Source organism: Anoplophora glabripennis, unplaced genomic scaffold (genome assembly GCF_000390285.2).
Source record: "Anoplophora glabripennis isolate ALB-LARVAE unplaced genomic scaffold, Agla_2.0 scaffold368, whole genome shotgun sequence".
Taxonomy (NCBI): Eukaryota; Metazoa; Arthropoda; class Insecta; order Coleoptera; family Cerambycidae; genus Anoplophora; species Anoplophora glabripennis.
The window spans coordinates 47,568-75,154 of record NW_019416456.1 but is presented as its reverse complement, the minus strand read 5'-3'; the positions used below and the strand labels follow the sequence as shown (position 1 = coordinate 75,154).

The window sequence follows — 27,587 nt, the reverse complement described above, 5'->3', positions numbered from 1 at the left end:
TTTTACTTTATTCAATTAGTCTTTGTTATCAAAACAAACAAGTTGTAGGTACGACAAAATTAAATATGTAAAATAAATGAATAATTAATGGAAGTGATCTTTTTCCTTAATGGTACAGGAAACTGTATTGTATAAGTTGAAATTAGTTTTATTACCTATAGGGGGCAGTGATTCTAGATAGACAAACAACGAAGACGCGGATTGTCAAACTTGACAAATGGTGACAGACAATTAAAAATGGCTAGTATCGGGTTTAGGTGGCTGGATATTTTGGAAAAAGAGTTTGATAAAGCGTTTGTAGACCTAGATTTAGCAGTTGGTAAGTTATTGAATTAAAGAACACACTTTTTTCAAGTAGTTTCTCTGTAGTATCAGCCTATAACTTGTAGAAGCGGTCCATAGGCCTTGTATATTTGTTGATTCTCGAATAATATTTGCATAATTGAGAATTTGTTGGCATTGCAACACCGGTTACGTTGTTCTTTTCAAGCGAAGTAAAACAGTTATTTTTAAGAATGTTACTTTTACAAATGCATTAAACAGAGCTTATTTTTTTCTTTTTTTCAGGTGAGCTTGATTCTGAAGAACCGGACGTAGTTTTCAGTGTTCGGCAAAAGCTTTGCACCCTGAGTTCATGTTTCGCCCAACTCACCCATAAAGCTCAAACTATTTTCCAAAATAGTGCCAAAATTGAGGTAAGTACCCAATGCCAGTTTGTTTTTTAAATTCTTGAAGGTTAACAAGTTATCCCGTATTTGTGTCAGTCCAAGACGAATATGTAGTAAAATGACCTTACGGGTTATAAGTAATTGCATAACATTTACGTGCGACCACTGAATTAATGCACCTGTTCGTTGCGGATTTGGAAAACCTGACAACACCCAGTTTATAGCTTATTAAGGTCATATCTGTAATAACTAAAGTTTCGCATTTGATATTTCCGTAAAGTATCAAAGAAAAGAGGACTGTTTTCTTAAAAATATTTAATGGTTAGTAAAAAAATATTTAACAATGTTACATGTACAAAACTTTAAATATTATGCGCCGTGTCGTTCAGTTTGACTCCGGAAAGGTCTTCGTCAGTAGTATTTGTTGTTTTGTTTATCAAACTCACTTCCTGTGTATTAATAGTTGTACTCTCGTAGTTTTCTTCGGAATCGTCGTATTCCAGATTTTGTTCGGGTCCAAAATTGCCTCTTATGTCTATTAGACTGGTAATAGGTCCCTTTTTCTTCTTTTTATTACTTTTCTTCGGGTTTCGATTTTTTTCCTGTGCATCTACACAATCTTCTAAAGCTGCGGACTGTAAATTTGTATTACATTTACGTTTGCCAGTATCTTTGTTTCCCACGTCCGCCCAATCTAGTTTTGTTCCAAAAATTTGCTCTATAGCCTGTCGTGTACCACTATCCAATTCTGTTTCGTCGTAGGCGTTCATCTTTGTGACATTCCGTACACTGCAGTTATGAAAATATTTTTGGTAAGTTTGGTCGTCTAGAATCCTTTCAAAGTTTTCTTCCTTTAAGAAGTGTACTTGAGATTCGATAGACGAGAGACTTTCAGAAAATTTCTGCAGCTGTTGAAGTATTTGTTTTTTTACGTTATCCTCTAAATCCAGTGCACGTAGTCTTGGATGAGACTGGTTTCCGGAAATTGTCGTGATCGTGTGTTCTATTTTATCGAGCTTCCTTTGAAGTACCTACAAGAGATCAAAAACACAAAAGGTCAAATAAAATATAAAAATTAATGAAAATAGTGATTTACTTTGACGTTTGTTGAAAGAGAAGATGGAGATTCGTCTGATAGTGTTCCTCGAACGAATTTGAACAAGTCGTCTAAACCGTTACCAATTTTTTTGACTTCTGTGGATAACACCGCATTACTTTTCGTATACGTCTCGAATAGTGATATTAAATTGGTATTGACTTGATGGACGTTCCTGATTATTCTGTTATCGTGAGTTTTTAGGGATCTCTCCAAATTTTTAACGCCTTCCCCGGAGGCCATCCTAAAATTAAGATCAGAATAAGACGGAATTGGGGGGACCGCCTAGCCGGGTGTCTTGGCCGATGAATTTCCATCGGCCGAGGTAAGCATCACGGACGCAGGCTGGAACTTGGATGGGTGACATAAGGCAGGCTCGGGACGTGGCTGTGGCAGCCTACCAGATAATCGGATTTTAGAAACTCACTTTTTCTCTATCATATCAATAAGGCTCTCCAGTGTAACACTTATTTCGGATTCAATCTGGGCTTCGTCCATTTGCAGCCTATGGCAGCTCTCTAGGAATACGTCCTGATTGGTCAATATTCTTTGGAAGTTTAATTTCAGGTTCTTGTTTATTTCATCCAAGGAATTGTCACCTAAAAAATTTTGTTAGGGATAGGAAAATTGTGGAAATGATTTTAACTCATACCTGGGCTCGTTACAATTTCCTTATTTGGTATTTTGCCTATTTGCAGCATCAGAGACCTGACACCATTTTGTACTTCGGTTTTGGTATTATTGACAAATGTTTCTATTCTCTTCAAATCGTCGTCAGTGCTATCAGTGTTCTTCCAAATGTAGGAGCTCATGTCGGCAACCTGAAAAATTAATTTCTATTAACCAACAAGTATTTTTTTTTAATATTTTACCTTGTTAGCGTAATCGTTAAAATCCTCCTTCAGCTCAGTTTTCATGGACTTGAGCATAAAGTTGTTATCCTCCACAAGCTTGAAGTGTCTCAACGTCTTGTTGTTCATAAATTTTAGATTTTCTATGATATTGTCATGTAGGGCATTCATCGCCTTTCTAGTGTCTACGTTTTTGTCTTGCAAATATTTATAAGCACTTTGAGTAACCTAAAAAGTAAAAAATTTAGTGATCAATAAACGATGTTCAAGTCTGTTACATTCAACACAGCAGTTGTTACGTTGTAAATTTTTTCTTCCATTGCGTTACATGTTGTTTTCAAGTCGTCTATCGCAAATATCACGTCTGATATTTCTGCTTCGATATCCGAGTCTCTGGTTGTCATATTTTCTTCGATTTTTTCAAGACGCGATAAGGTGGTGTCCACTTTTGTCTAAAAGTCTAGAGTAAATTCACTAAGCAATTAAAAATATGTCAATTTGATACCTGAATCTTTGCTAAATTTGTCTCATACTTTCTGTCCATATATCCTAGCCTGTGATTAATGCCCTCGTAGACAGAATCCATTTTTCTAAGCAGGTTGCTCCTGCTCATGTCGTCCTTGAAGTTTTTCGTGCTGATATTTTCGGAGATTTTGTCTAAGTTGAGCATGACTAGAGCTTCCAATCGTATGATTTTGGTATCGAGTGCTTCCAATCGTCTGCTATACTGATCCAGTTTGGTCTCTAGAGTTTGAGATAATTGCATTGAATAAATGTTATCCAAGTTTTTTAGCCGTTCTTCTATAGATGTCAGCACCGAGAAAAAATTCTGCAATGAAAAAAACATACCTTGTTATTCTAAATTGCTAACCACAAATTCTTCGGACAAAAATAATAATTTCTCATTTAGACGACCATTATTTTGTCAGAGGTGTCATATTTAAAATTTTAATATTTTTTGTATTTTAAGATGTCCCATTGAAAGTTTACGGAACTTTTATCCCATGGCGGCACACTTTTTATATAATTTTAGTTAAAACAAAGGAAAAGGGGGAAAGTCTTACATTATTATTATTTATATATCCTTTTGTGTCCTATATCGTAACAAAAAGGTACCTAAACATAGTATAAGAGAATTTTAATTATTTTTAGAATGAATCTACAGTTAATTTTTGTAACGTACTGTATATCCTCGATAATATGGGAAACAAACATAAGTGATATTTTCGTAAGATTTCATAATAAACCAGAACCTAGTAAATTTATTACAGGAAATTTACAGCTAATAACTAAAGATAAAGGTTATTAAGTTTTATAGCTGGTACAAATATTTTGGATAACAATTAAACTCATTGCCTTTTTATTTTGTTTTATATACATATTGCATATTTACTTAGTTGCCTATTTTGATCTACTAGTTATTAAAAATGCTAAAAAAATTGTTAAACTTGTCATTTTGTAAATAATATACATAGTGTTGATATATAAAACTTGACAACCGTCAAAACTGCAGTCAATAGATGGCGTTGCTGAGTGCTGACTGGAACTAACAGATGGCGACCTTAATCATACTGATATATAAAACTATATTCATTGGTAGTGTTTATTTTTTTAAGAAATGTATATTACACTTGAATTAATCTGGGTAATAGTTATTTATGTAATGTACAAAAATGTTTAGTCTACGGTCATCTAATCTGATTATTAATTCTTGTAGATTATATATTTGACAGAATTAAGTGTTTATGCAAAATGGATAGGTTTATATTTCCATGCTTGAAACAGTATAGGACTCTTTCTCTGTACTTTTAATTTCTTGCGATTCCCAAAATTTTTGCAAATATGTTTTGACTTGACAATTTATAAAACCCTGAAAATCGTTTGTTGGAGGTGAAATTAGAAACGAAACGATACGTGTTTTATAACCGCCAGCTTATTTAAGGTCATACTTCAGATGTGAGTGTCTCTGCCATCTATTAGATAATTCAGAAGCTAAAAGCTGTTTTACATTGACAATTTATTGATGAATTAATTCATGAAGTCGCTTCATCAAGAAATTGGACATGTTTAATGCACCAAATCTGCTGTCAAATAACTTCATGAATTTATTCATCAAGTTCTTGACGAATTAGAGCATGTTCTAATTTTCGTCAATTTCTTCGTGAAGTTCAGAAGTACCAACCCAACAGATATCCAGCCTCAGATCAGTAATGGGGTTATGTTATTGGAATATGTAAATAACTGTGTGGCTTCGTACTAGTTTTGTATTGTTTTTACTGATTTGTTACTTACAAAAACTAATGTTTATGTAATAAGTGTCAAAACAGTACCGATGTTATCGGTATCGCTACAATTATGAGTGAAAAGGTGGCATTTTTGAAATTTATTTGCTTTGATTTGTTGGTAGAGCTGACTCATGTGTCAAAGAAATTCACGAAGTCTGTAGCAGTGTAAAACCAAACCGTTTACAAATAAATTCGTGAATTAATTCATGAAGAACTTCGTGAATTTATTCATGAATAAATTGTCCATGTAAAAAGGCTATAAGAAAACGTATTGTCAAAAGTTGCATAAGATCTGGGACTACGTATGTTTACTAGATGACCTGGTTTAGCTTTACCAATCTTTCAACCAAGTCTGATCAATAAATTGGCCGTTATATTGGTATATGTAAAACTTGTTTTATATTTACCAATTTTAGCGTTAATACATAATTTGTGGTCATTCAAAGAATAGGTTACTTACATATATACATAAGTTATTGCAGTTACGTAAGTTTGACGTAAGAAGTCTGTTAGGATTTGTATTTTGTAGTTTGCTGTTACCTTTTCATGATTGATTTTAATTCTAAAAGTTGGTAGCCTTAAATTTGACCAATAAACTGACCAATTTTATGTAACATGTAAAAAAAATGGTACAAATATACGGAATTGTGACAGTGCTATAAATAATTTTTGTTGGGACATTGCAAAATAGTTAGGTGTTACAAAAACTTCGTTGATGTTTTTAATATAGTCATCCTTATTCGGATTTTTGTTGCAATTGTTCTACTGTGTTTCAAGACAGGGCGATATATTGATTCAATGACAATAACGCGAAGTTACAGTACACCTAAACGCACGCTTATCAATCTCGCTACACACATTACAAAATTATCTGGGTAGAGTTGTGTTATGTTATAATAATGTTCGGATTCGATTACGAATAGCGCGCTTTCTCACCTGCCTCTCGTAAAATGCGATTTATTGTCGCTGTCGGGCGTCGGCAGGCGCGACACAAAGAGAAAGATGATTTGTGGGGCCCTAAACATATTACGGGCTATTAAGGTGACTATGTGGGAGAAGCACTCGCGTCAATAGGTGGTACTGGAAAAAAAAACATAATTTTACAGTTAAAATGAAGGCGAAACAACAAATGTTCTTTTCATTAATTTGAAACGTGGAATCCGTCATTAAATCTAAGCATTTCAGCGACGCCCTGTATAAAAGCAATCATTTGCTTTATCTCGAATGGATTATACACTGCGTTTACGTTTAGACATGTAATTTTCCAACAATTTTATCAATGCTTACTTCTACTAATTTTGTGAGATAAACTCCGTGTTTTGCTTTGAGCGCCTTGTTTTCCCTAATATATTCCTGCATTTTTAGCACTGTACATTTCAAGTGAAGACCTCGTTATCTAAATTTAATTAAAAATGCACGAGCACGATAACGGGTTCTGCTGAGTTCAGGAATGTTTTATTTCTGAAAATAGACCGTATTTTTCTTGAATGCGAAAAAAGTACCTGCAGCCACGTGTTTCCCATATCTCATATCACGCTGTTTATTCAGTTTGCGTCTCTGATTAGCGGAGACACTCTGTAGATTTACGTTTATATTTTTACACACGCGTAGTAAATTGTCATATTCAACGCAGCCATGGTGAATAAAGTGCCCATAATAATAATTTATGAAGGAAAGCCAGAGCCTACGGTTTGTATGTGATGGACAAATATTTATTTTGGGAAGGAATTTAAAGAGATAATTCTCAAGTTAATACCAAGAACTTCAAAGATATAAATTAGTATTTATCTGGCAGTTTTTATTCAGAACAAAATTCTGTCGTCAGATCGAAAAAGGCGCTATAAGTAGCTTATGCGGTATTAGGAAACTGTTTTTCTTTCGAAACTCGAAGAAATTGAATAGACGCACTGATCATAGTAAAGGAGATGTGTAAATTTAATAATTTTGTGTTTTGGTTTGAAGGAGTACAGTAACTTTTTTATTTATTCTCAGTCGCAGTGTATTGAACCTTAGATTATATCTATATCGCGTATATCGCGCATAATACAGACACGAGACACAAACCAATAAATCATGAACGACCTATAATGCGTAATCATGCCACGGACTGCCGATCGAGATATCCGGCAAAAAAGGTACCTGCACTCGCGAGGCGAACCACGATTATCATTTTTTTTTTTTAATTTTCAATGACGTAACTGGCAAAAATACAAGAAACAAGGTCGGTTTTTATGGGTATGGAAAAATTATTTATTGGTTTATAATTTAAGGAACATGAGAGGCAGGAAATACGGTTGGAAGGAATTGTTAATGGGTTGTGTTTAAGTTTTAGTCAAATTTAACGGAATTTGTACAAAAAAAAAATGGTTTCGGTCCCCAAAAATCGTAAATGTTCGTAAAATTTTTGGCCATATTTAATTTTTTAATTTTAGCTAGTTATTTAGCTCTTGTTACGGTAAAATTAACATATTCTACAACTGCTAGTCATAAAAGACACATTTTTCAAAAAATATGGATATTGGTTAAAATTTAATACCTTTCTTTTATTTTTAAATAAATAATAGTCATTTTTAAAAAGAGATCGAAAAATATCAGTTTTTTAGTTCTTAACCTTTAATATTAATTTTACAATGAGCATTGAATATTTTTTCGCGAAACACAAACCAGTATCCAGTGACGTAGTCACATTTAAAAAAAAAATTACCAATTTTTGTTAAATTTTACATCAAAAAGAAAATAAAATGTAGGCTTTGAAAACCCCAAAAAAAGTTATGTAATTTATGCATGTAATACAATTTTTTAAGTTGTATTTTTCAAAAAAAAAAAACGAAAGAAAAAACTACAATCCAGGGACGTAGTCAGATTTTAAGTAAAAATTCACGTTGTGCTAATGGAAAAAAATATATAATAATAACATCAATGTTATGTATTTAACAGAATTTTTTAAACTGTATTAAAAAAATTAAATTAACAAGTTAATAAATATCTTAAATAAAAGTGTGTAATGTCCCTTTTACACAGTCAAAGTAATTGATTAATTTCTTGACCTTTAATTATTTGTTAGGTGTAATAGCTGTTTTATATTGACAATTTATTGATGAATTTATTCATGAAGTCGCTTCATCAAGAAATTGGACAAGTGTAAGGCACCAAATCTGCTGTCAAATAACTTCATGAATTTATTCATCAAGTTCTTGACGAATTAGAGAGCATGTTCTAATTTTCGTCAATTTCTTCGTGAAGTTCGGAAGTACCAACCCAACAGATTTCCAGCCTCAGATCAGTAATGAGGTTATGTTATTGGAATATGTAAATAATTGTGTGGCGTCGTACTAGTTTTGCATTGTTTTTACTGATTTGTTACTTACAAAAACTAATATTTATATAATATGTGTCAAAACGGTACCGCTGTTGTATCACTACAATTATGAGTGGAAAGGTGACATTTTTGAAATTTATTTGCTTCTTTGATTCATTGGTAGAACTGATTCATATGTCAAAAAACTTGACAAAGTCTGTAGCAGTGTAAAACCACACTGTTTACCAATAAATTCGTGAATTAATTCATGAAGAACTTTGTCAATTTATTCATGAATAAATTGTCAATGTAAAACAGCTATAATACACAAAATTGTCGTCAATTTATTGATGACAATAAGTTTATGAAAAAATTTTAATAGCCCTGGCCATTGGTTCTAATATTTCAACAATTTTTTAGTTAATTCTGGTTACATTTTGATTTGTAGATATAATGCCGACCGCGTTTTTCATTAAAATAATTGAACATAGTTTAAATTGGTCTTGATTCGCTTGAAATTGCATTGTTAATATTTTCAATAAATTCATGAATTTTTTTGACTGTGTAAAACGACCTTAAGTGGTTTAAAGACGAATAGCGATGAAAATGACGAAGAAAACATTCCATTCGATATTAAAAAAGAAAGAAGGAAAGAAGCCAGCGATAATTTATTTATTTTTTCAATGGAATCCAGGAAAATTAAGAAAAAGCAATTATAAATTTGAAGAAAAGAAAAAAAAATCTTATTATTTAAAAACAATAACTCAACCTCTTGGAACGAATTCAATGGGAAGTGTTCCTTGCAAAATAGCTACATTTATAAATTTACCCTACCCAATAGAATTTACTGGTCAATGTTACCGCAGGACTTCCGCCACATTACTGATGGAGGTGGATTTCACAAGTTTGAAACGTTGTCGCGGAGAGGGAAATCTTCTACCGTGGCAGATTATATTGAAAATTTTATTCAGAACAAAGTAAACATAACAAATAAAACCATTAATGTAGAAAATAAACAAAACTGACTTGAAACTGACAGAAACGAACCCAATTTTATTAATAACACAAATATTATGGCTTGTAAATTTAAATTGACCGGAACATCAACATTTAATGATTGTACTTTGCATAATTGCACTTTCAACATAAATATTAATAAGTTAAGTTGTATTTTTGATATAAATTTTCTGTTGTAGTTCTACTATTGTGAAATTATTGACGGCAACACAAAAAATATTGTACTTGAAAGTGTATTTACAGATTTTTCATGGCTCCGCCTTTGACATCGCCCTAAAACCTGCATGCTCGCCCTATAAAGTACCACTTTCCGATCTTGGCAGGTAAATAATAGTTTCCGTCGCACCCGGCTGAAAATCAAAGTTACGACCGATCAGCCGATCGCGAAACGAGACGCGCGACAGACCACAGCAAAAAACGCTCACCTGTTGCTGAACAACCTCCTGGAACTTGCCCACCGCGGCGTGTTGGGCGGGCGACCCCGACGCCCGTCCACAGGCGTACAACACGAGGGCGACGCTCACGCACAGAACGGTGGTAGGCGGCGGCGACTTCTTCCTCTTCATGGCACCGCGTGATCTGGAGGGCCGGACACTTCGAGACGCGTCTGTCGATTGTCGGTTGCGGTAGGCTAGCGGCCGTGCTGGGGCACTTTGGCCGTCGGCGCTCGCAGGATGCCCCCTTTATCCATCTTGGCGGTGCACCCGGTCTAATCCGCCACAAATTGTGGGATCGCGGACGTCGCTTACGCGCCAGCGGTGCCCCTGGAAGGTCGACGCGCGTTTGTTCCACCGCCTGCTAGACCGGACGGTGGGTCTGTTACGGACAAGGGTTCGAATTTGCAACTATAGTCTGTTTAGAAATGAAAGAGAGTAATAAAAGCTCATTATGTATGCAAATCGTAAATAAATGTAGTACTGGTGCTTATATTGAATATTTTTATATTATGTATTTTCCGTATAGATGAGGTCTACTTTTAACAAAACTTTGTGCGATCGGACTGTACTAAATTGTAGCTGGTAGCTAAAATTTAATCCCCGACAATCCGTCTTTGTCTATGCCGCTTCAATTTCTCGGTCCATTTCTCTTATAAGTAAACAATATAAAAACAGCATTTCAAAACATGAGGCTACTTTAAGCATCATAACCGGGTTAAGAGGGTTTTTAGTAATTCAAATAAAATTATTCAATATTATTATCAAAATATTTATTTAAATTTAATGAATAGACTTTTATTCCACACAAAAATATATGTATTTTGAAAATTCAAATTATGGTGAGTAAATGTAGTGTTGTATAAATGTACAATAAAGAAAATAAAAAAGTAGGTATATTAAAATTCATCCTCTGAATATTCTGATGAATTATCTTCGTCTCCTAGATTGATAACGATAGGTTCCACAGTAACGTCAATTAAATTATCGAGTTCCCACATTTTCTCCTCTTCTTTTTGTACATGATGTATACATCTTTGCCAGTTATCTGCAGTTACTCGTTCCAAGGAATTTTTTAACAAAATTTTCACGTCACTTAATTTAAACGTCGTATTATTTCGCGCTACATCTCCTTTTACCTGCGCCCAGACTAATTCGATTGGGTTAAGTTCACAGTGATAAGGTGGTAACCGTAGTACCGTTATTTGGCGATTTGTTGCCATTTCATCGATAACATATTTTTTCTGATCTTTATTAAGATTGACAAGTGTCAAAAGTTCCTTTTTCACCATATTTGTTTCAAAAGAAATGTTTTTTCCGGATAACCATTGAATTATATCGGCTTTCCTCCAAGCAGTCGTAGGCGTCCGCTCGGTCTGCCGTGAATGGTAACTGGCATTATCCATGACAATTACAGACCCCGGAGGAATAAGATCCAACATCTGTGTAAAATACTCTTCGAAAACATCTGCGTTCATGTCTTCGTGATAGTCACCTGTATTTTTAGATTCAAATAAAAGTAAACCGCCATCTACAAAACCACTGGCACTACCTATATGTGTCACTATTAATCTTCGCCCTTTACCTGAAGGTGCCTTGAACCCTGTTGAAAGTCCATCCAAAAATGCTTGTCGAAAACTTTTTACATTTTTATCTTGCCATACTTTTGTTACAGTATATCCCTCGTTGACCCAAGTTTCGTCTAGATAATAAATATTCCTCCCTTCGTCACGGAATTTTCTAATTGATCTTAAGTAGGATCTTCGCCAACAAATAATTTCATCTTTATCGATAAGAACTGACTTCCTGTTCTGCTTTTCCCAGCAAAAATTCAACTCTCGTAAGACGGCCCATAATTTGCTTCTACTGATTTTTGGCAAATCGTTGTCCTCTGAAAGTTCACTTAAAATTTTGTTTAGCGTTGGTATTTCTTTTTTAAAATAAAATGAGTGTACTTTTCTGCGAATGACATTTTTGAAGAAATCATCTATAACGACTTTTGACCTCCCTGTAGATGATTTTGGGGGATTTACAGTATCTTGTTCATTTTTTGTTTCCTTTAAAAGTCTGTAGATAGTCGATTTTCCAATCCCTGTCATTCCTGTTAGCATTAGTGTTACCCGATAATTACCTGAAACGAAATATTAGCACGCCCATGGCCGGTTCTTATGTCTGGGTTTTATTACTCTCTTTCATTTCCAAACAGAGTATAAACATATTGAAGCTATAACTGGCCTAATAACAATGCTTTTTATTATTCTTCGTTCTGGGAGCTTTCACTTGCTTTTAGGAATACACAAAGAACATAAGATGCACTACCTTCCGCTATCAAAATTACCTGAAGAAAATTATACTAAGTGTCTCATTTTTCACGTTACATTTTGAAAACTTAAAACCGTCAAAACTTTTTAAATTCAAATGGAACACCCTGTATTTTTTCACCGATTAAGCATTGTAGGAGTTCCAGTTTCAATTTTCTCAAATATTTGCGGTTTACTTACATTTTCAATCGTTAAAATATCTTCAAATGTGCCTTGACAGGCAAATATTGGTATTGTCATTCCGTATTCTACTAATCAAAATCTCAGTTATACTTGAACGTAGAAAAACCAACCAGTAAACGGTGTGAGTGTACCAAGAGCATCCACAGTAAGAAGAATTTAATTGAAGCATTTTAAAGGGTTGATAAGGGATGATGCACCATTAAAACGTGTTTTAACCCGTTGGCGAAGTTAAAAATTATTACTTTATTTTATGAGAAATTTAATTCTAAAACTGTAGCGGTACGCTACAATTACATTTAGTACCTGCCCCAATAAATATATTTTGCTTTCTGGGAATTTACGATCCATATAAATTGTACTTTGAATTATCCGAGATTATTCCAAATAAATGTATTTAGCAAATGAGATTAGAATAAGCAGGCTGTAAACATAAATTAGTTGTTGTTTATTAGGGTACATAAGCACAAACCGAGTAGGTAATGACCCGGATAAGTGTTAATTAGGATAGGATAATAAGAGTAGGTACCTGGGGACAAGGATAAAATCGAAAACATTTCGAGGCACGAACAAGAAGTCTTGAGACATAGTTTCTGCTCGGTTGTGTCACGTGTTACCAGCGAAATTAGTAGAATAAAGTTTTCCATGCTATTTAGAGTTTTTCTCCTCACTTGAAGACCAAACCACTATAAAACTTTTCCTATTCTTGCTAGGAGTTTTCAGAAAACTTTGTCGTTTTCAACAAAAACACGAATAACTAATAATATGTTTTGTAGTTGTTATTTAAAATCATCGAAAATTTAAAAGTTGGCAATGAATTTAAAGGTCAAACTTGAAAAAAAATTTGCAGTATGAATAATTTAATAGAAAAACGAACGGAACAGCAGAAATAACATTCAATTTGTACTGATGAGTTGTAGAAATTGTTCAAAATGATCACCGTATTCTCTCGGGCATAAAATTCTGTATAAGCACAGTAGCTCTATTGTTGTTCTTTTTTGGTGTAAAATAGCCATGTGTTTTGTAAAATTGCGCATATGATGGTGTAAATAATTGCACATTCAGTAGTAGCGTTGCCAAATTATTTAGAACAATCATTAAATTTTAGAAAAAAGGTGTTCTGTTAAAATTTGTAATAATTTTGAGATGGCAATAGCTAGAACCAAAATATTTGACAGTGTGCAAAATATAAGTTTTCCGATCAATTCTACGAATTTCGAACCACATTTTTTCTGATTTTTAAATGCAGTAGTGTCTCATTTGTACCCTTTTTCTCTTCAACTTTTATTAATTTTCTTCATTATTTCTTAAGGAAAAAGTTTATTAAGAACTTTTCCACGACATATACTTATAAATTCTTTAACACCACGTTCCAATATCCCTACACCCATGGGCGTAGCTAGAATTTTTGCCTAGGCCCAGCCCAAGGCTGCAAACTCTATGGAGCCTCTAAAAAAAAAGCACTCGCAATCTTCACATACTTGCCGAATAAAATTTTAAAAATCTGAAACGTTTTGATTTTATTCTAAATAAAAAAGATCACACAGTCAGCGACTTACCGATATGCCGATATGATAGACGATAATAGATCTTTTTTTTTCTGGAGTGGAGCACATCCTTGCTCCCTCCTAGCTACGCCCATGCCTACACCATCGGAGATGGATCTGGAAACTATTATTATTTAACCCATACCATCGCTCTTATCTGGCGGCTATTTGCTTTCTAGTTACAAACCAAACACGAATGCGTTGCTATGAATTGTTGTAAAGTTTACCCGTGCATCCCTTATCATAGCCAGATATAGTCCCAATATTAGTCTTTTGCGTGAGTCACATGCACATAAAGTATACGACCTGTCAATCACCATGGCGTCAAGTTTTTGCTCTCCATTTTCCACGAGAGTTTAAATAGATGCTAAAACCGGCATTATTACAGTTACGGAAGGTTTACCTATACCTATACTATTCGGAATGTAGGAATATTTGATCTATAAATCAATCACTGGCAAGATATTTCGGTTAACACCCTGTATCGCACAAATGAAGCAACTTTGGACTAAGGTGTATTTCGCCTCGACGTTTTTCAGGACTTATTCTGCTCCTTCATATAAATACATCCATATTACAGCTTGAGCTGATTTTCTTATATTTTTCTGTTTCAATTATATTATTTGTTGCCTTAAGATCTACCAAATTCCAAACGATCAGTCAATTATTGTGAGAATTATGTTTAAATAACTTGGATCTTGCAGAAAATCATTTAATTAAGGATTTATTAGAGGAGTTATGGTGTGTGTTAATGACACGTAATTAGAAATTATAGCCTTCAACCGTGTCTCGGGTAATCAAAATTCGACGTTATCGCATCGAAGTTACCTCACAGCTCACAGTTAGTTGTAAAACTTAAGAACTTTACTTTGTGAAACTTCAGTAAAAATTCATTGTCAATTATTGTCTGATAAGTAGAGCTGTACCCATAATGGTCATTTGTGATCCGAATTACATAACATAACCTAATTTGCATTAATTAAGTTTCTTAAATAATTTGAAAATAGTGTCGTTGGTATCGATCGAATTGTTTATATATTGTCAAACAACAATCAATATTTCTAAAGTGTGGAAGCAGCGTCTCTGTACCATAGACCTTATAAACTACTGGACTGCCCGATTGCCATTTTGCCAATATAAACGACAATCGCAAATCGCACAGACGTGTGTGAGAGAGATAGAGCTAATGCGGGCTAATGCTTCGTTCACAGAACTTCGACTGTAACCCGTTACACTTAATTCTACCAATCAGCTAGCTTATAACACCCCCTCTAGAATTAACTAGGGTCTGCAGAAGACAAGAATTGACATAATAAAAAATGTAATGGAAGTTCTGTTTTCCGAATATTTCCAAGACAAAATGGTGAGCTTAATAATTAAATAAATTTTGCCCCATTTTTCTTAGTAATTAAAATAATTTTTTCTTATGACCGAAATTTGGAATAAAAATTAATTTTTTGTAAAAATTCTTGTGTTATTGTTAATTAAACTTCACATCGAGTAGGTTGGAGCAAAATTATATCCAAGCCTACCCGCTCCGTTTTCAGGGATTTCAACATGAACAGCCTGTATCTCTAAAACTAAACACTGCTACACTTATTAGGATTTAGCTCAAAAATGCACATATTTTTCGAAACATTTTAATTTTGGCTACTTAAAACACCATTTTCTCATAATATAAAAATCCCTCTTATTTGGTATTCAGACAAGTAAAAGGTATTAGAATTGTTTCTGTATTGTATATGCCACCAGATAAAAATATTAAAACGAATTTGTTCTGCAACTTATTTAATTTTAATTTAAGTACCCTGAACACTGAAACTTTACCACCATTGCTACTAATGTTTTACATGTTATCACCTAAATTAATACATTTCCTTTTAAATCGACAATAAAAAAGAACTGCACGTATCAAGCAATTTTTATTCCCATGCATAGCGATCAAAAGCGCCGATTCTTTTAGATGATACATCATTCGTGTACCACTGGAAACAAAAGTGTTGCCACAACAATTGATAAACTGTCATTCTGGAGACTTTATAATCAGAAAACTAGTCATTAGATTTTGATAAAGTACCGCAATCAACTGCCATTTGGAGACAAAATCCCCAATGTCATCCTCGAAATATACTTGGATTTTCAATATTTTGAACCTAATATTTTGATATATAGATATATTGCAACAATTAATTTTGATAGTACTTTGACGTAAATAGTACAAATTGACTTATGTCAAAGCGCCATTTTGGGACAAACAAAAGCAGTTGGTTACGGTACTTGATCTATCTAGAGATTTTGAAAAAATCATAAGAAAAACGGTACCTTTCGATCACTTCCAGTGACAGTGAATAACACTTTACTATCGCGACAGTCTCACTAGATCTTTTTCCAAAAATTACTTCCGCAAATCGAGGCATTGTTTGTGACCAAGATGGTATTCTATTATCCCAAATAATTAATCAACCATAAACAAATTGCACACTCGGGGACCTTGAAAATGGACCAGACACGGTCAAGAGCTTTTTTTAAAACCCGCGATCTGTTTTGCATCACGTTTTATTGAGTGTCTGCGATTTTTTTGCGCTCGAATTCAAGTGGTCCCCTCTGGGAACCATTGCGGCCGGCTTCGATAATGTGCACCGTCTTGAACGTAGGCAGTTTTTGTAGCGGTGTTTCCCGAAAAACGCCACTGGCATTTTCCTAAGTAAATCGATGTAGTCTCGGATTTGGTTTGAGAAGAAAGTATTCTCCAAATGTCTGTGTCCATAATGTAGGCTTTTCCAGTTCCCTTTAGGATATGTTTTGTTTAAATTAATTTCCTGCAGAATAACTGTCTAAATTTGACTCCGAATATATGCGTCTTTTGTTGCACTGATTTCAAATTGCGACCAAATATGTCCAACCACTTCCAAAAAATGTCTAAAATAGGTTCATTCAGAACAACTCATCAAAAATAGTCGACACGTGACCGATGTAACATATAAAAGAAAGAAAAGAACAATATTGACGTTTTTTACCAAAAAAAAAAGTTTGAGAAATCTGCAACTGCACTATCTGGTTGTGCTTGCATTATTATTCTGGTCGTATTATGAATTATAATCCGTAACTTACCAGTTTTTAAAAATGTCTATAAAAGCGCTTGTGATAATAATAAAAATTATTTATTTGGGTAAGCTGGAAGGTCCTATTGTCTTGTCATTTGTTTGGGAGCATATTCCGTTTTGCTAGTTTCCAAGTTAATCACATTACTTTGCAAACTATGTGTACCAAATTTTAGTACAAACGATTTATGAAAGGAGGATTACCTTCGATTCAGTACATATACCCATATGAGTAAATAAATGAGAGGATTTTATTGTCTTCTGTCGACAGCAGCGACAGAGTATGCCATCTGTAGCTGGTGTGGCAAACGACACACTCGGAAACCGCAGACCACAGAATAGGTAATTAAGGAAACTGTATGGGAAAACACAATTAGAGTAACCTTTAATTCTACTGTCTAATAGATGTCTCTGAACCATAATCGCGGTAAAATTAAATCTAACAAAATACACTAAGAATAAAAAATATTTCATAATAAAACACAAAACAGTTGCTAATAGTTTAAGTTGATAATTAACATTAAGGTGAACCATTAACAGCTGTTTTATGACCCATTACTTGTGAAACACATTAATTATTACTTGGCTAAATGAAAAAGTTAAAGCAGTGATTTAAATGTGTGACAAATATATAAATTCATTCTGTTAAGAATTCCAAAACATTTAAATATTATTATTACGTTAATCTAAAATGAAACAAATTTATTAATGCACAAAACTCAACAACCCGCCTGATACTTGAACATAGACTAAATACTATAATCTGAAACTTTCTATTTTCTATTTCTATTGATTAAAAATTAAAAGATTGGCAATACAGATTCAATCTCTGGTTGCAGATTGCTGTTTAACAATTTCTATAAAGGACAATGTTTTGCCACACCAACACGAGATGGCCTCAGCGAATGCATGCTCCGTCCGCCCTATCCAGTGAATCCTCTTATCTATTTACTCATGTGTGTACACCTAAATACTCATACTATAAAATTTGTCACTTTAAATTGCTACCCCCGTCTAAGGGGTGGAGTTTAGGTCTATTCTATTTAACTTTTTTTTTACAGAATTATAAACGTTCAAAATAGACCACATTTCTGTAGAAACACAATTACACCTTGTGCGATTATTTCATACATTTTTTTTTGCAGGCAGAGTTAATACACATGCGCGCCGAGCTGATAGAATCGAAATCGAAGAAGGACGTCCTCGAAAGCGAACTTCACAATTTGCTTCTTCAGCTGCATTCCTCCCAGCTATCCAAACTGCCCGACAGCCTCGGAAGCAAGAGACAGGATCAACACCTCAAACCCGATGTGAGTGCCATTAAGAAAAAACTAGAAGCCGAAATTAGGCAAAGCCCCATTAGGATAGGTGAGTCTTGTTCGGCTGGAAACGTTCTTCAAGGGACAGAAGTGAGCCCTCTAATACCTGAGTCATGCTTTGTTGCAGTTAAAAAAGAATCCGAAGAGCTTAAATTCAGCCCCGCAGCTATAGAGCCCGCCCAGTACAAAGCTGAGACATCGCAGTTACGCTCAGAAAATGCCTCGTTGAGGAACGAAGTTCTCGCCCTCACCAGTGAAGTGTACGGGGCGAAGTTAGCCGCCAAGTATTTGGACAAAGAGCTAGCGGGAAGGATACAGCAGCTACAACTTCTAGGTATTTCTTTATCGGTAGTTTCGTACTGAATTTTAAAGGTTTTATCAGGTAGGGAAATGCGAGGCGACATCCGTGACAAGCTCTGGAGGCAACTGGAGTCTGAGATATTACTCCAGAGGCACAAAACAGTAGTAAGGGCCTGCAGGAGGAACAGCTCGTTGAACAGTTCCGAGAAATGTCCGAAACCCGAACCCGAGACTGTCACCGATGGGACTGAGCACTTCGGCGACATTAGGACTGTGATAGTAAAGAGGAAACCTGACCAAGGTTTGGGAATCAGTATTACGGTAAGTTAAAATAAAATCCTTGACTTTAGTACGACTGATAAAAAATGAATTTCAGGGCGGCAGAGAACACGGCGTGCCGATCTTAATATCGGAACTGGAGCCCAACGGTCCAGCTGCTTTGTCGGAACAGCTGTACATAGGAGATGCCATATTGTTCGTCAACGAGATCGATCTCAGAAACGCCTGCCACAGAGAAGCTGTGGGCATCCTGCAGCAGCAGACCGGCGACTGTACGTTGCAGGTGCAGTACATTGCTGCCGATGACAGCGACAACTCCCTAGAGGAAGACGGCTTCCATTTTAGGTAAGTAAATATACAGGTTCGGAAAGTCCCCATGGTTCATCGGCCGTTACGTGAGAGCGATAAAGTAAGTCATAGAAATTTGTGCGATAGAGAAGGATGTCTATAATGCAGACGTTTCATAGTCACCGCCCGTTTTACCCTTCCACAAATAAGATCCACTTCCACTTGTAGTTCAGCGACCGGTGGTCATCTTTGTTTTCGTCGTTTGCCTTTTCTTTAATAGATGTCACTACTTATAAAATTCTGACTTCGGTATTTCGATATGTGAATACAATCCGTTAACGGAGGGCAGCTTTTTACATTCCAAAATAAAAAATTTTGAAATCGGCCAAAAAATTAAGAAGTTACAGGCTTGTGTCATATTTAAACGTGACACCTTGTATATACAGGGTGTTTCAGAAAACATGGGCCAACGTTCGGGAGCCAATTCCTAATCTAAAGGCAAGATTATTTTTTCATATCGACATGGGTCCGATTTCACTTCGTTTGTTAGCTACAAGATGTCAAAGTTTTAAAATAAAATATGTTTTTTCCAAAAATCTAGATTTCCACTTGTGTGAATTAAACGAAATTTAGGCAACTTACTATTTACAACCAAATACGCATTCCTAGGTTTTATTATGTTGAACATGAATTACAGGACCGGACTTAATTGCAAGCCCTTGAATTTAATCAAAGAAAAAATTGGTTCTTCGTTCAGATTTACAATTTATAATTACATTGGTTAAATTCTAGCTCAGTTTTGATTAAAAATTGACATTTAAAAATGTTTCGTTTTCCCTCGATTTTTCAGTATTTTAAATGCAATATAAACAAACAATTATTTATTTATCTAGAATTATGAATTGTAAAGATTTTATAGGAAATGTTGCTAGTGTCCCAAAATTTTAATTTCCGAGCACATTTTAATTAGAAATCCCAATGAAGAACCAATATTTTATTTGATTAAAGTGAGGGCTTGCAATTAAGCCCGGTCCTGTAATTCATGTTGAACGAAATAATACCTAGGAATGTGTATTCGGTTGTAAATAGTTAATTGTCCAAATTTCATTTAATACCCTCAAGTGGAAATCCAGATTTTTTTTTAAAAACTTTAAAACTTTGACACCCTGTAGCTAAAGAACGAAGGGAAATCGGACCCATGTTGATTTGAAAAAATAAAAATAATCTTGTTTTTAGGTTAGGAATCTGAATCTGAATGTTGGCCCATGTTTTCTGAAACACCCTGTATACATGATTTTTCGCGTTTTTGACAAAAACTGCCAATATTTCAATGAATATGCATTTTTCAAAAAAAGTTTCAAATAAAAGTTGTTGAAAATTAAATTTCCTACAAAATAGCTTCAATGAAAAATTTTGATTTTCCCGATAATTTTCCCATAAATGAAGTACAGATTATGTGAAAATTGTTTTGAAGCCAAAATAATTGTCAGTTCATTTTTAAATAACAAAAGTGAATTAGAGAAAAAAAAATGTGCGGAGAATTCTTGGAAAATCTTTCCAATAGTCCAATGGAATAGTTTTCCAAGGTTTGAATATTTATGAGCATCAAACGTATCATTTTATAGGTTTTCGGGGGTGTTCATTACGAACTAATTATGCGCTTTTTAATACTTACCAGAAAAATCTATTTTCTTTGAAATTTGTAATATGTATAATGAAATTGAAAATCTAAATATGATGACAATAGGAAAGGAATTTTTTGGAGCTGCAAAGGTATAATAAAAAAAATTATATCAGTATAATTTTGTTTATTTATTGGCTTCTATATCTAGGTTTCTTATGTACAAATGCTTTATTGTTTCACAAAAAAAATTCAAACAGATTTTTCTGGACAATATTGAAAAGTACATAGTTAATTTGTAATGAACACCGTCGAAAAGCTATAAAATGAAACATATGATGCTCATAAATATTCAAACCCGGAAAACTGTACTTATAGAAAATAGTCCGTTACGATTGACACTTTCATTTTTACAATAAACTTAATTTTGTCGGACAAATTTTTTCCTCTAATTCACTTTTGTTATTTAAAAATGAATTGACCAAAACATAAATATTCATATAATCTAAAAATATACAGGAAAATTATTGAGAAAATCGAAATTTTTCATAAGAGGAATTTTATAGGAAATTTAATTGAACAACTTTTATTTGAAACTGTTTTTCCAAAAAATGTATCTTGAGATATTGGCAGTTTTTGGCCAAAAAAACACGAAAAATCATCTATATCTCAAAACGTTATATGTTGCTGGTGTTTGCATGTGTAACATACGTTTTCTAACCTCAAAACCTACAATTTTCTATAAAAAAATCTCAATAAAAAAAATTCGCAAATTTTTTTCCTTATTTTGCTTGACTATAGTGGTGACATAAATCTTGCTCTCGTAATACCTATGAAATAGCAGATTGCTCTCTGCCAGTTTGTTATAACTTGTTTTTTTTTTAAAATTATANTGTTCGTCAACGAGATCGATCTCAGAAACGCCTGCCACAGAGAAGCTGTGGGCATCCTGCAGCAGCAGACCGGCGACTGTACGTTGCAGGTGCAGTACATAGCTGCCGATGACAGCGACAACTCCCTAGAGGAAGACGGCTTCCATTTTAGGTAAGTAAAAAAGTGTGGAAACCCCTGAATAACTCGTCAGGAGTGCCTTGACCTTGAGCTTCAAGGTCAAAATTAATTTTTCAATTGGGAACCCCTATTTTTTAGTGCGGAATTGGAAAGAGCAGGAAATTTTACGTCCAAATAAGGTCTTGACCTAGGAATGTGTATTCAGTTGTAAATAGTTAGTTGTCCAAATTTCATTTAATTTCCTCCAAGTAGAAATCTAGATTTTTGAAAAAAACTTTAAAACTTTGACACCCTGTAGCTAAGGAACGAAGCGAAATCGGACCCATGTTGATATGAAAAAATAATCTTGTTTTCAGGAAACATGATTTTTGGTTTTTTTGACTAAAAACTGCCAATATCTCAATGAATATGCATTTTTTCGAAAAATGTTTCAAATGAAAGTTGTTCAAAATTAAATTTCCTACAAAATTGCTTCTATGAAAATTTCAATTTTTTCAATAATTTTCCCATAAATTGTTTTGGAGCCAAAATAATGGTCAAAATAACAAAAGTGAATAAAAAATTGCAGAAAATTCTTGGAAAATCTTAATAGTTTTCCAAGGTTTGAATATTTATTAGCATCAAACCTATCATTTTATAGGTTTTCGGGGGTGTTCATTACGAATTAATTATGCGCTTTTTAATATTTTCCAGAAAAATCTATTTTCTTTGGAATTTGTAATATAACGAAATTGAAAATTTAAATTTGATGAAAATAGGAAAGGATTTTTTTTGGAGCGCAAAGGTATAATAAAAAAAATTATATCAGTATAATTTATTTATAATTGAAAAAAAACAACTTTTTCTGTTTATTATATTTAACAATCTTCTGGGTTTCTTATATACAACTGCTTTAATGCTTTCGCAAAAAAATTTTAAACAGATTTTTATAGACAATATTGAAACACATAATTAATTCGTAATGAACATCCTCGAAAAGCTATAAAATGATACGTTTGATGCTTATAAATATTCAAACCCGGAAAACTGTACTTATAGAAAATAGTCCGCTATGATTGACACCTTCTTTTTTACAATAAACTTAATTTTGTTGGCGCCATAAAATTTTTCGCAATTTTTTTGGCTACAAAACATACATTTTCATATAATCTGTACTTCATTTAAAAAATATACGGGAAAATTATTGAGAAAATCGAAATTTTTCATAGGAGGAATTTTGTAGGAAGGTTAATTGAACAACTTTTATTTGAAACTGTTTTTCCAAAAACTGTATCTTGTGAGTATTGGCAGTTTTTGGCCAAAAAAAAAAAAACACGAAAAATCATTTATATCTCAAAACCTACACTTTTCTATAAAAAAATCTCAGTAAAAAAAAGTTCGCTCGTTTTTTTCCTTATTTTCCTGGACCATAGCAGTGACATAAATCTTGCTCTCGTAATACCTATGAAATAGCAGATCGCTCTCTGCCAGTTTGTTATAACTTGTTTTTTTTTTAAAATTATATTTATTTATAATTATTAAATTGTTTTAATCTTGCTATGATTATTTTCACCGCTTTATCTTCTCAAATCCGAGTAATACCACCGGTGCCAAATTTTGTCGTTTTTCGCTAGATTTGAATGCGTGTCGAATATTTTCACTCTTTGTCTTGTGGCGTATTTTGGACAAATTCCAAGTTCCTTGTTTTGGTTACTGTAGATGTTTTTGGCCGATCTGTAACTTTATTGTTTGCGTGAAAACATTCTATTTTTGTAAAGTCTTGAAATTATCAAAAGCCTCAGTTGCGGCAAAAAGGCGAAATAAAAATCGTGACTGATACCAAACACAGTCATTCTGGTGTCTGTATCTTAACACCCTGTATTTAACGACATCAAGTGTAATAATCGAATATCGCCCTTATAGATTTTTCGATGAGGACGTGTGCGACACAAACAACTTAAATAACCCCAGGGGCACAGAGGAGATGATAAACACCCCCACGGCCCCCAGAACACCAGATTCCACGCCTGCGAGCAGGTGAGTGTGAACCTAGGGGAACGATAATTAGGTTATGCCGGAACGAGATTGCCAAAGAAGCCTGAGTAGATTTAAATATTTGTCCTGCATGTGCAATCATTCTGTGAATGTGTTCATATGGGAGATTCCATTGTTGTATATTTTTTTTTAATTAATCTTAAGGCCAACTGTTATACTAAGTACGCACTATATAATCGTTATCTCTATATACGCTACTTTTTTGTTTATTATTGTTTATGACGTAAGAGTAATAAATTTGTTTTTATTAGTTTACGTTTCTTTCTGCCCTTTCGAGAACAAGTCTTAAAAGTAGAATTGCTTTCGGGTGTAAGACAGAAACGGAAAACTTTTCATTGAATTTTAATTATTTCGTAAAACATATCTGTCTTCCACTACGAAGGATTTTTAGTAGCACTGTTATCATTTTCTGCATGAAAAAAGCACGGCGTGTCGAAAGAGCTGGAAAAAAAAAGGTAAAATGACTCTTTCAGATTGTCCAGGAGCACGTCGAACAGCCCCGAGAAGAAAAAGTCACCGACGTTTCTAGGCAAAGAGGAAACCCATATAATCAATAGCGACAATTATAACTACAACTTAAACACCAACAACGGGAACGAAGAAGAGTACAAACACACAACCGACGAAAAACTGAGCAACATTATAAACCGCAACTCGAATAACAACAAATCCCCCGACACAACCACTAAAATAATAACAAATGACATCTACAACATAGATACAACCGACTTGGTTCTCATCGACAACTCCACCAACAACATCATAAAGTTAGAGAACTTCAAGAAAGTGGATATCTTTTCCAACATAAACGATAACTTCAACACGTCGACAAACTCGCTGAATTCCGAGAACCTATCGTCCCCGATGCAAACGAGCACGGACGTTTACTTGGATTCGGAGATACTATCCACCGACTTAGCCTCGAACGACTCACAAAGCCCCAAAAACCTCCAGACGGATACCAACCCGCAGAAAACGAACTTCGACTACGAAACCAACATACTGGAAATAGAAAAAGTGGACGAGTTGTTCGACGAGCCCAAGCTGTACGCGTCGAATGACTCCCTGTCCAACCCAAAAAGCGACCAGAGCCTCTTGAACTCGGTGGAGAGCTGCGGCAGTTCTCCCTTGCACAAACCCAACCGGGAGTACAAAAAGCAACGGAAGCACAAGAAGAAGTACTTCGGAGTCAAAACGTTACAAAGCATCTTCAACAAGCACGACGGCTATTCCGATATTTCCACCACGGCCTCGGAACTGGGAGACGAGCCCCCTCTCCTAGTCGATACCCATGACGTTAAGCCTAGAGACGTTGAAAACAAAACGGAACCTACAGACAAAGCCACGCTTGTCAAGTGCAATTCGGTCTACGCGCCGGAAACCAGCACCCAGTTCGAAGAAAATATACACAACCTCCTCTCCGACATATTTATAAAGAATTTCACGAACGTCGCAGACCAGCCGGCTTCCAACGTTTCCATAAGTAAGCCGACCGGTACAAAAAAGTACTTCTCGCTCCACGGGCAGAACCTCAGAGTCGGCAAGGCCTTGAGACTGTGCCCGAACGAAGACTACACCGAAGTGCTGGAGAACGAACAGAGGAAGGAGAAGCTCCTCGCGAGATATGTTTATAACGCTAATTCGCTTAACGCAGACGGGGTGGGTGACCCCGACTTTGGTACGCCTGTTTAAATTGTAGATAGGATAAAATAGGAAAGAGATTATAGTTATTTAAATATGAAACAGTGATGGTAGTCATAAAGTTTATAAAGTAAAAGTTTCTTAATAGTCTAAATGCTACGCTAATGCGTTCTCGTCGGGGGGTTGACATGGGCGAAAATTTAGCTAAAAAGGGCGTGCAAGGGGCATTGTTCTAAAATTAGGTTTAGATCCAAAACTGTTTTGCATATTCCAATTTTTGACCCCGAAAAATGTTATGTTCATATATGACCTTCACCATTTCAAAAATTTCAAAATGGCGAAATCAAGATGGCGGACGAATTTTTCCAAAATCAACCGATTTGCACCAAACGTTGTATACGGGGGTTTTTGGGGTCGCTGATCACGAATCCAAGGTCAAATTTGCGAAATTCAAAATGGCGGACGAATTTTTTTAAAATAAGTCGATTTGCATCAAAGATGGTATACGGTCGTTTTTGGGATTGCTGATCACGAATGTGGGGTCAGTGACCCCCAAAACCCCCGTATATCAAATTCGGTCCTCATGGATTAAATTTAAAAAACCCCATCCACCATCTTGGATCCGCCATCTTGAATTTTGAAAATCTGACCTCGGATTCGTGATCAGCGACCTCGAAAACCTCCGTATATAACATTTACTGACAATCGGTTAACTTTCAAAAATTTCGTCAGCCATCTTGATTTCACCGTCATTTTCAGGATCCCAGAAAATTTGCCGCTCTATCAATTGTTGGTATAAAAAATTGCGTATTCCACTTGATATTAAGTTAACCTTAGTTTGACCCTGCAACTTGTGAAGGTCGAATCCAAGGTCACCATTTATTTTGCTATTCACAATCCTACAAATTTCGCCTGAAACATTTTTGTCCAGTTATTCAAAGAAAAATGTGTTTGACCTTCAAAAGTCCTGCAAGGACATAGAATAAAAAAAATTCTAACCCCATATTCAGACATAAAACTTTGTGCTCCATTGATTGCTGACATAAAAAATTGCTTATTCAACTTAATATTTTCAGAGTGACCTTGGTTTGATCTGGGAACTTAAGAATATTGATTTTGTGAGTGTCCTTTAACTGAAACTTTTTTGATGGGCGTCAATACTGAAAAGTTATCAGGGAGTTCGGGCTTTTTGGGACAAGGCTACCAACTTTTAGAATAAAAATGAATCATAGTAACTGAAGTAACAAACAACTAAAGTTGGTACCAGTGAACAAACATTAAAAAAGTCACTAAACAATGGGTTTTTTTCAACCATAAAAAAAATTAAATTTGTCGATCCTACATAATGAACTCAGCTGAGTCACAGTTTTTTTCCCCCACTACGTGCGTCAACGCGTCGAGCCGAGCAAGCATTTTATGGCGCCCAACAAAATTAAGTTTACTGTAAAAAAAAAAGTGTCAATCGTAGCGGACTAATTTTTATATTGAAGTAAAAGTATTCAACTGCAACATGTGTAAATTTCAGACCTTAATAATAATAAATGAGGTCGTAGTGATTTTTTGAAAAAAAAAAAATTCTCGACTCCTGTTGGTCGTAGGTCAACATTTTTTTTTAAATTCGTGAAAAAATGTCAGCTTTTAAATGGCAATTAATGCCATTCCGAAAAGTACAACTCTTAGAGAAAATTTTAAGCCCAAGATGGGTCACGTAAGTGCATTACTGTGTTATTTATTGTAACTTGAAAAAAATGTCTTCGAAAAAATTTTTGCAAGACTATCAAATATTGTGCAATTTTACAAAAATGTACTTATTCTACTTGCCAAGAACTACATATTCTGAATGTTTCGTAAAAAAATCATTTTTTGTTTAAAAGAGAAGTTTTTAAAAAATTCTATTTTTAGCCGTTTTTTTTGCAATAACTAATACATTTGTTATCAATTGACATCGGGCTGAGCTCAGAATTTTTGTTATAAAAACTTTTGTCTAAAATAAACATTTTTTTCTAAATTTTTTTTAATAAAAAAAAAACTAACTTTTGGACGCCATTTTTAAAATGAAGCCCTAACATTCAGCTGGGGTATAGTAATTCATACAATTTTACGGAATTTTTCCTAATTTTTGCGTGTTAGTTTACTGAACTAAATTTTGGCACGTAAAAATTTAATTTTATTGGACTCTATTTTAATTTGAAATTTTATTTTACTTTACTAACCGAAAAATATGGAAAATCATGTCTGTTAGCACACACTGAGGAAGTGGCATAGCTGAAAGTAATTTTTACACCCATTTTTTGCT

At 34.4% G+C, this 27,587-nt stretch overlaps 2 protein-coding genes across 2 annotated transcripts; one reads left to right on the top strand and one right to left on the bottom strand.

Moving 5' to 3' along the window:
- Positions 1-203: 203 nt before the first annotated feature.
- On the top strand, positions 204-25,498 carry LOC108908458. Its single transcript, XM_023454602.1, has 8 exons — positions 204-319; positions 568-695; positions 17,944-18,166; positions 18,245-18,451; positions 18,500-18,738; positions 18,794-19,041; positions 23,519-23,632; positions 24,124-25,498. The coding sequence occupies exons 1-8, from the start codon at positions 238-240 to the stop codon at positions 25,340-25,342; spliced, it is 2,460 nt and encodes an 819-aa protein (XP_023310370.1). The 5' UTR covers positions 204-237; the 3' UTR covers positions 25,343-25,498.
- On the bottom strand, positions 1,006-9,893 carry LOC108908462. Its single transcript, XM_018712502.2, has 8 exons — positions 9,641-9,893; positions 3,121-3,444; positions 2,894-3,067; positions 2,637-2,843; positions 2,417-2,585; positions 2,192-2,363; positions 1,765-2,008; positions 1,006-1,699 (listed from the first exon to the last, which is right to left on the bottom strand). The coding sequence occupies exons 1-8, from the start codon at positions 9,779-9,781 to the stop codon at positions 1,031-1,033; spliced, it is 2,100 nt and encodes a 699-aa protein (XP_018568018.1). The 5' UTR covers positions 9,782-9,893; the 3' UTR covers positions 1,006-1,030.
- Positions 25,499-27,587: the final 2,089 nt, after the last annotated feature.

What these genes read in the sequence shown, in the direction of transcription:
- LOC108908458 (XM_023454602.1), top strand. Translation starts at nt 238, where the DNA reads ATGGCTAGTATCGGGTTTAGGTGGCTGGATATTTTGGAAAAAGAGTTT. An exon ending in AGACCTAGATTTAGCAGTTG is followed by an intron (nt 320 to 567) that starts GTAAGTTATTGA and finishes TCTTTTTTTCAG; the next exon opens with GTGAGCTTGATTCTGAAGAA. An exon ending in GAAGACGGCTTCCATTTTAG is followed by an intron (nt 19,042 to 23,518) that starts GTAAGTAAATAT and finishes TCGCCCTTATAG; the next exon opens with ATTTTTCGATGAGGACGTGT.
- LOC108908462 (XM_018712502.2), bottom strand. Translation starts at nt 9,781, where the DNA reads ATGAAGAGGAAGAAGTCGCCGCCGCCTACCACCGTTCTGTGCGTGAGC. An exon ending in AGGAGGTTGTTCAGCAACAG is followed by an intron (nt 3,445 to 9,640) that starts GTGAGCGTTTTT and finishes TTTTCATTGCAG; the next exon opens with AATTTTTTCTCGGTGCTGAC. An exon ending in TTAACGATTACGCTAACAAG is followed by an intron (nt 2,586 to 2,636) that starts GTAAAATATTAA and finishes TTAATTTTTCAG; the next exon opens with GTTGCCGACATGAGCTCCTA.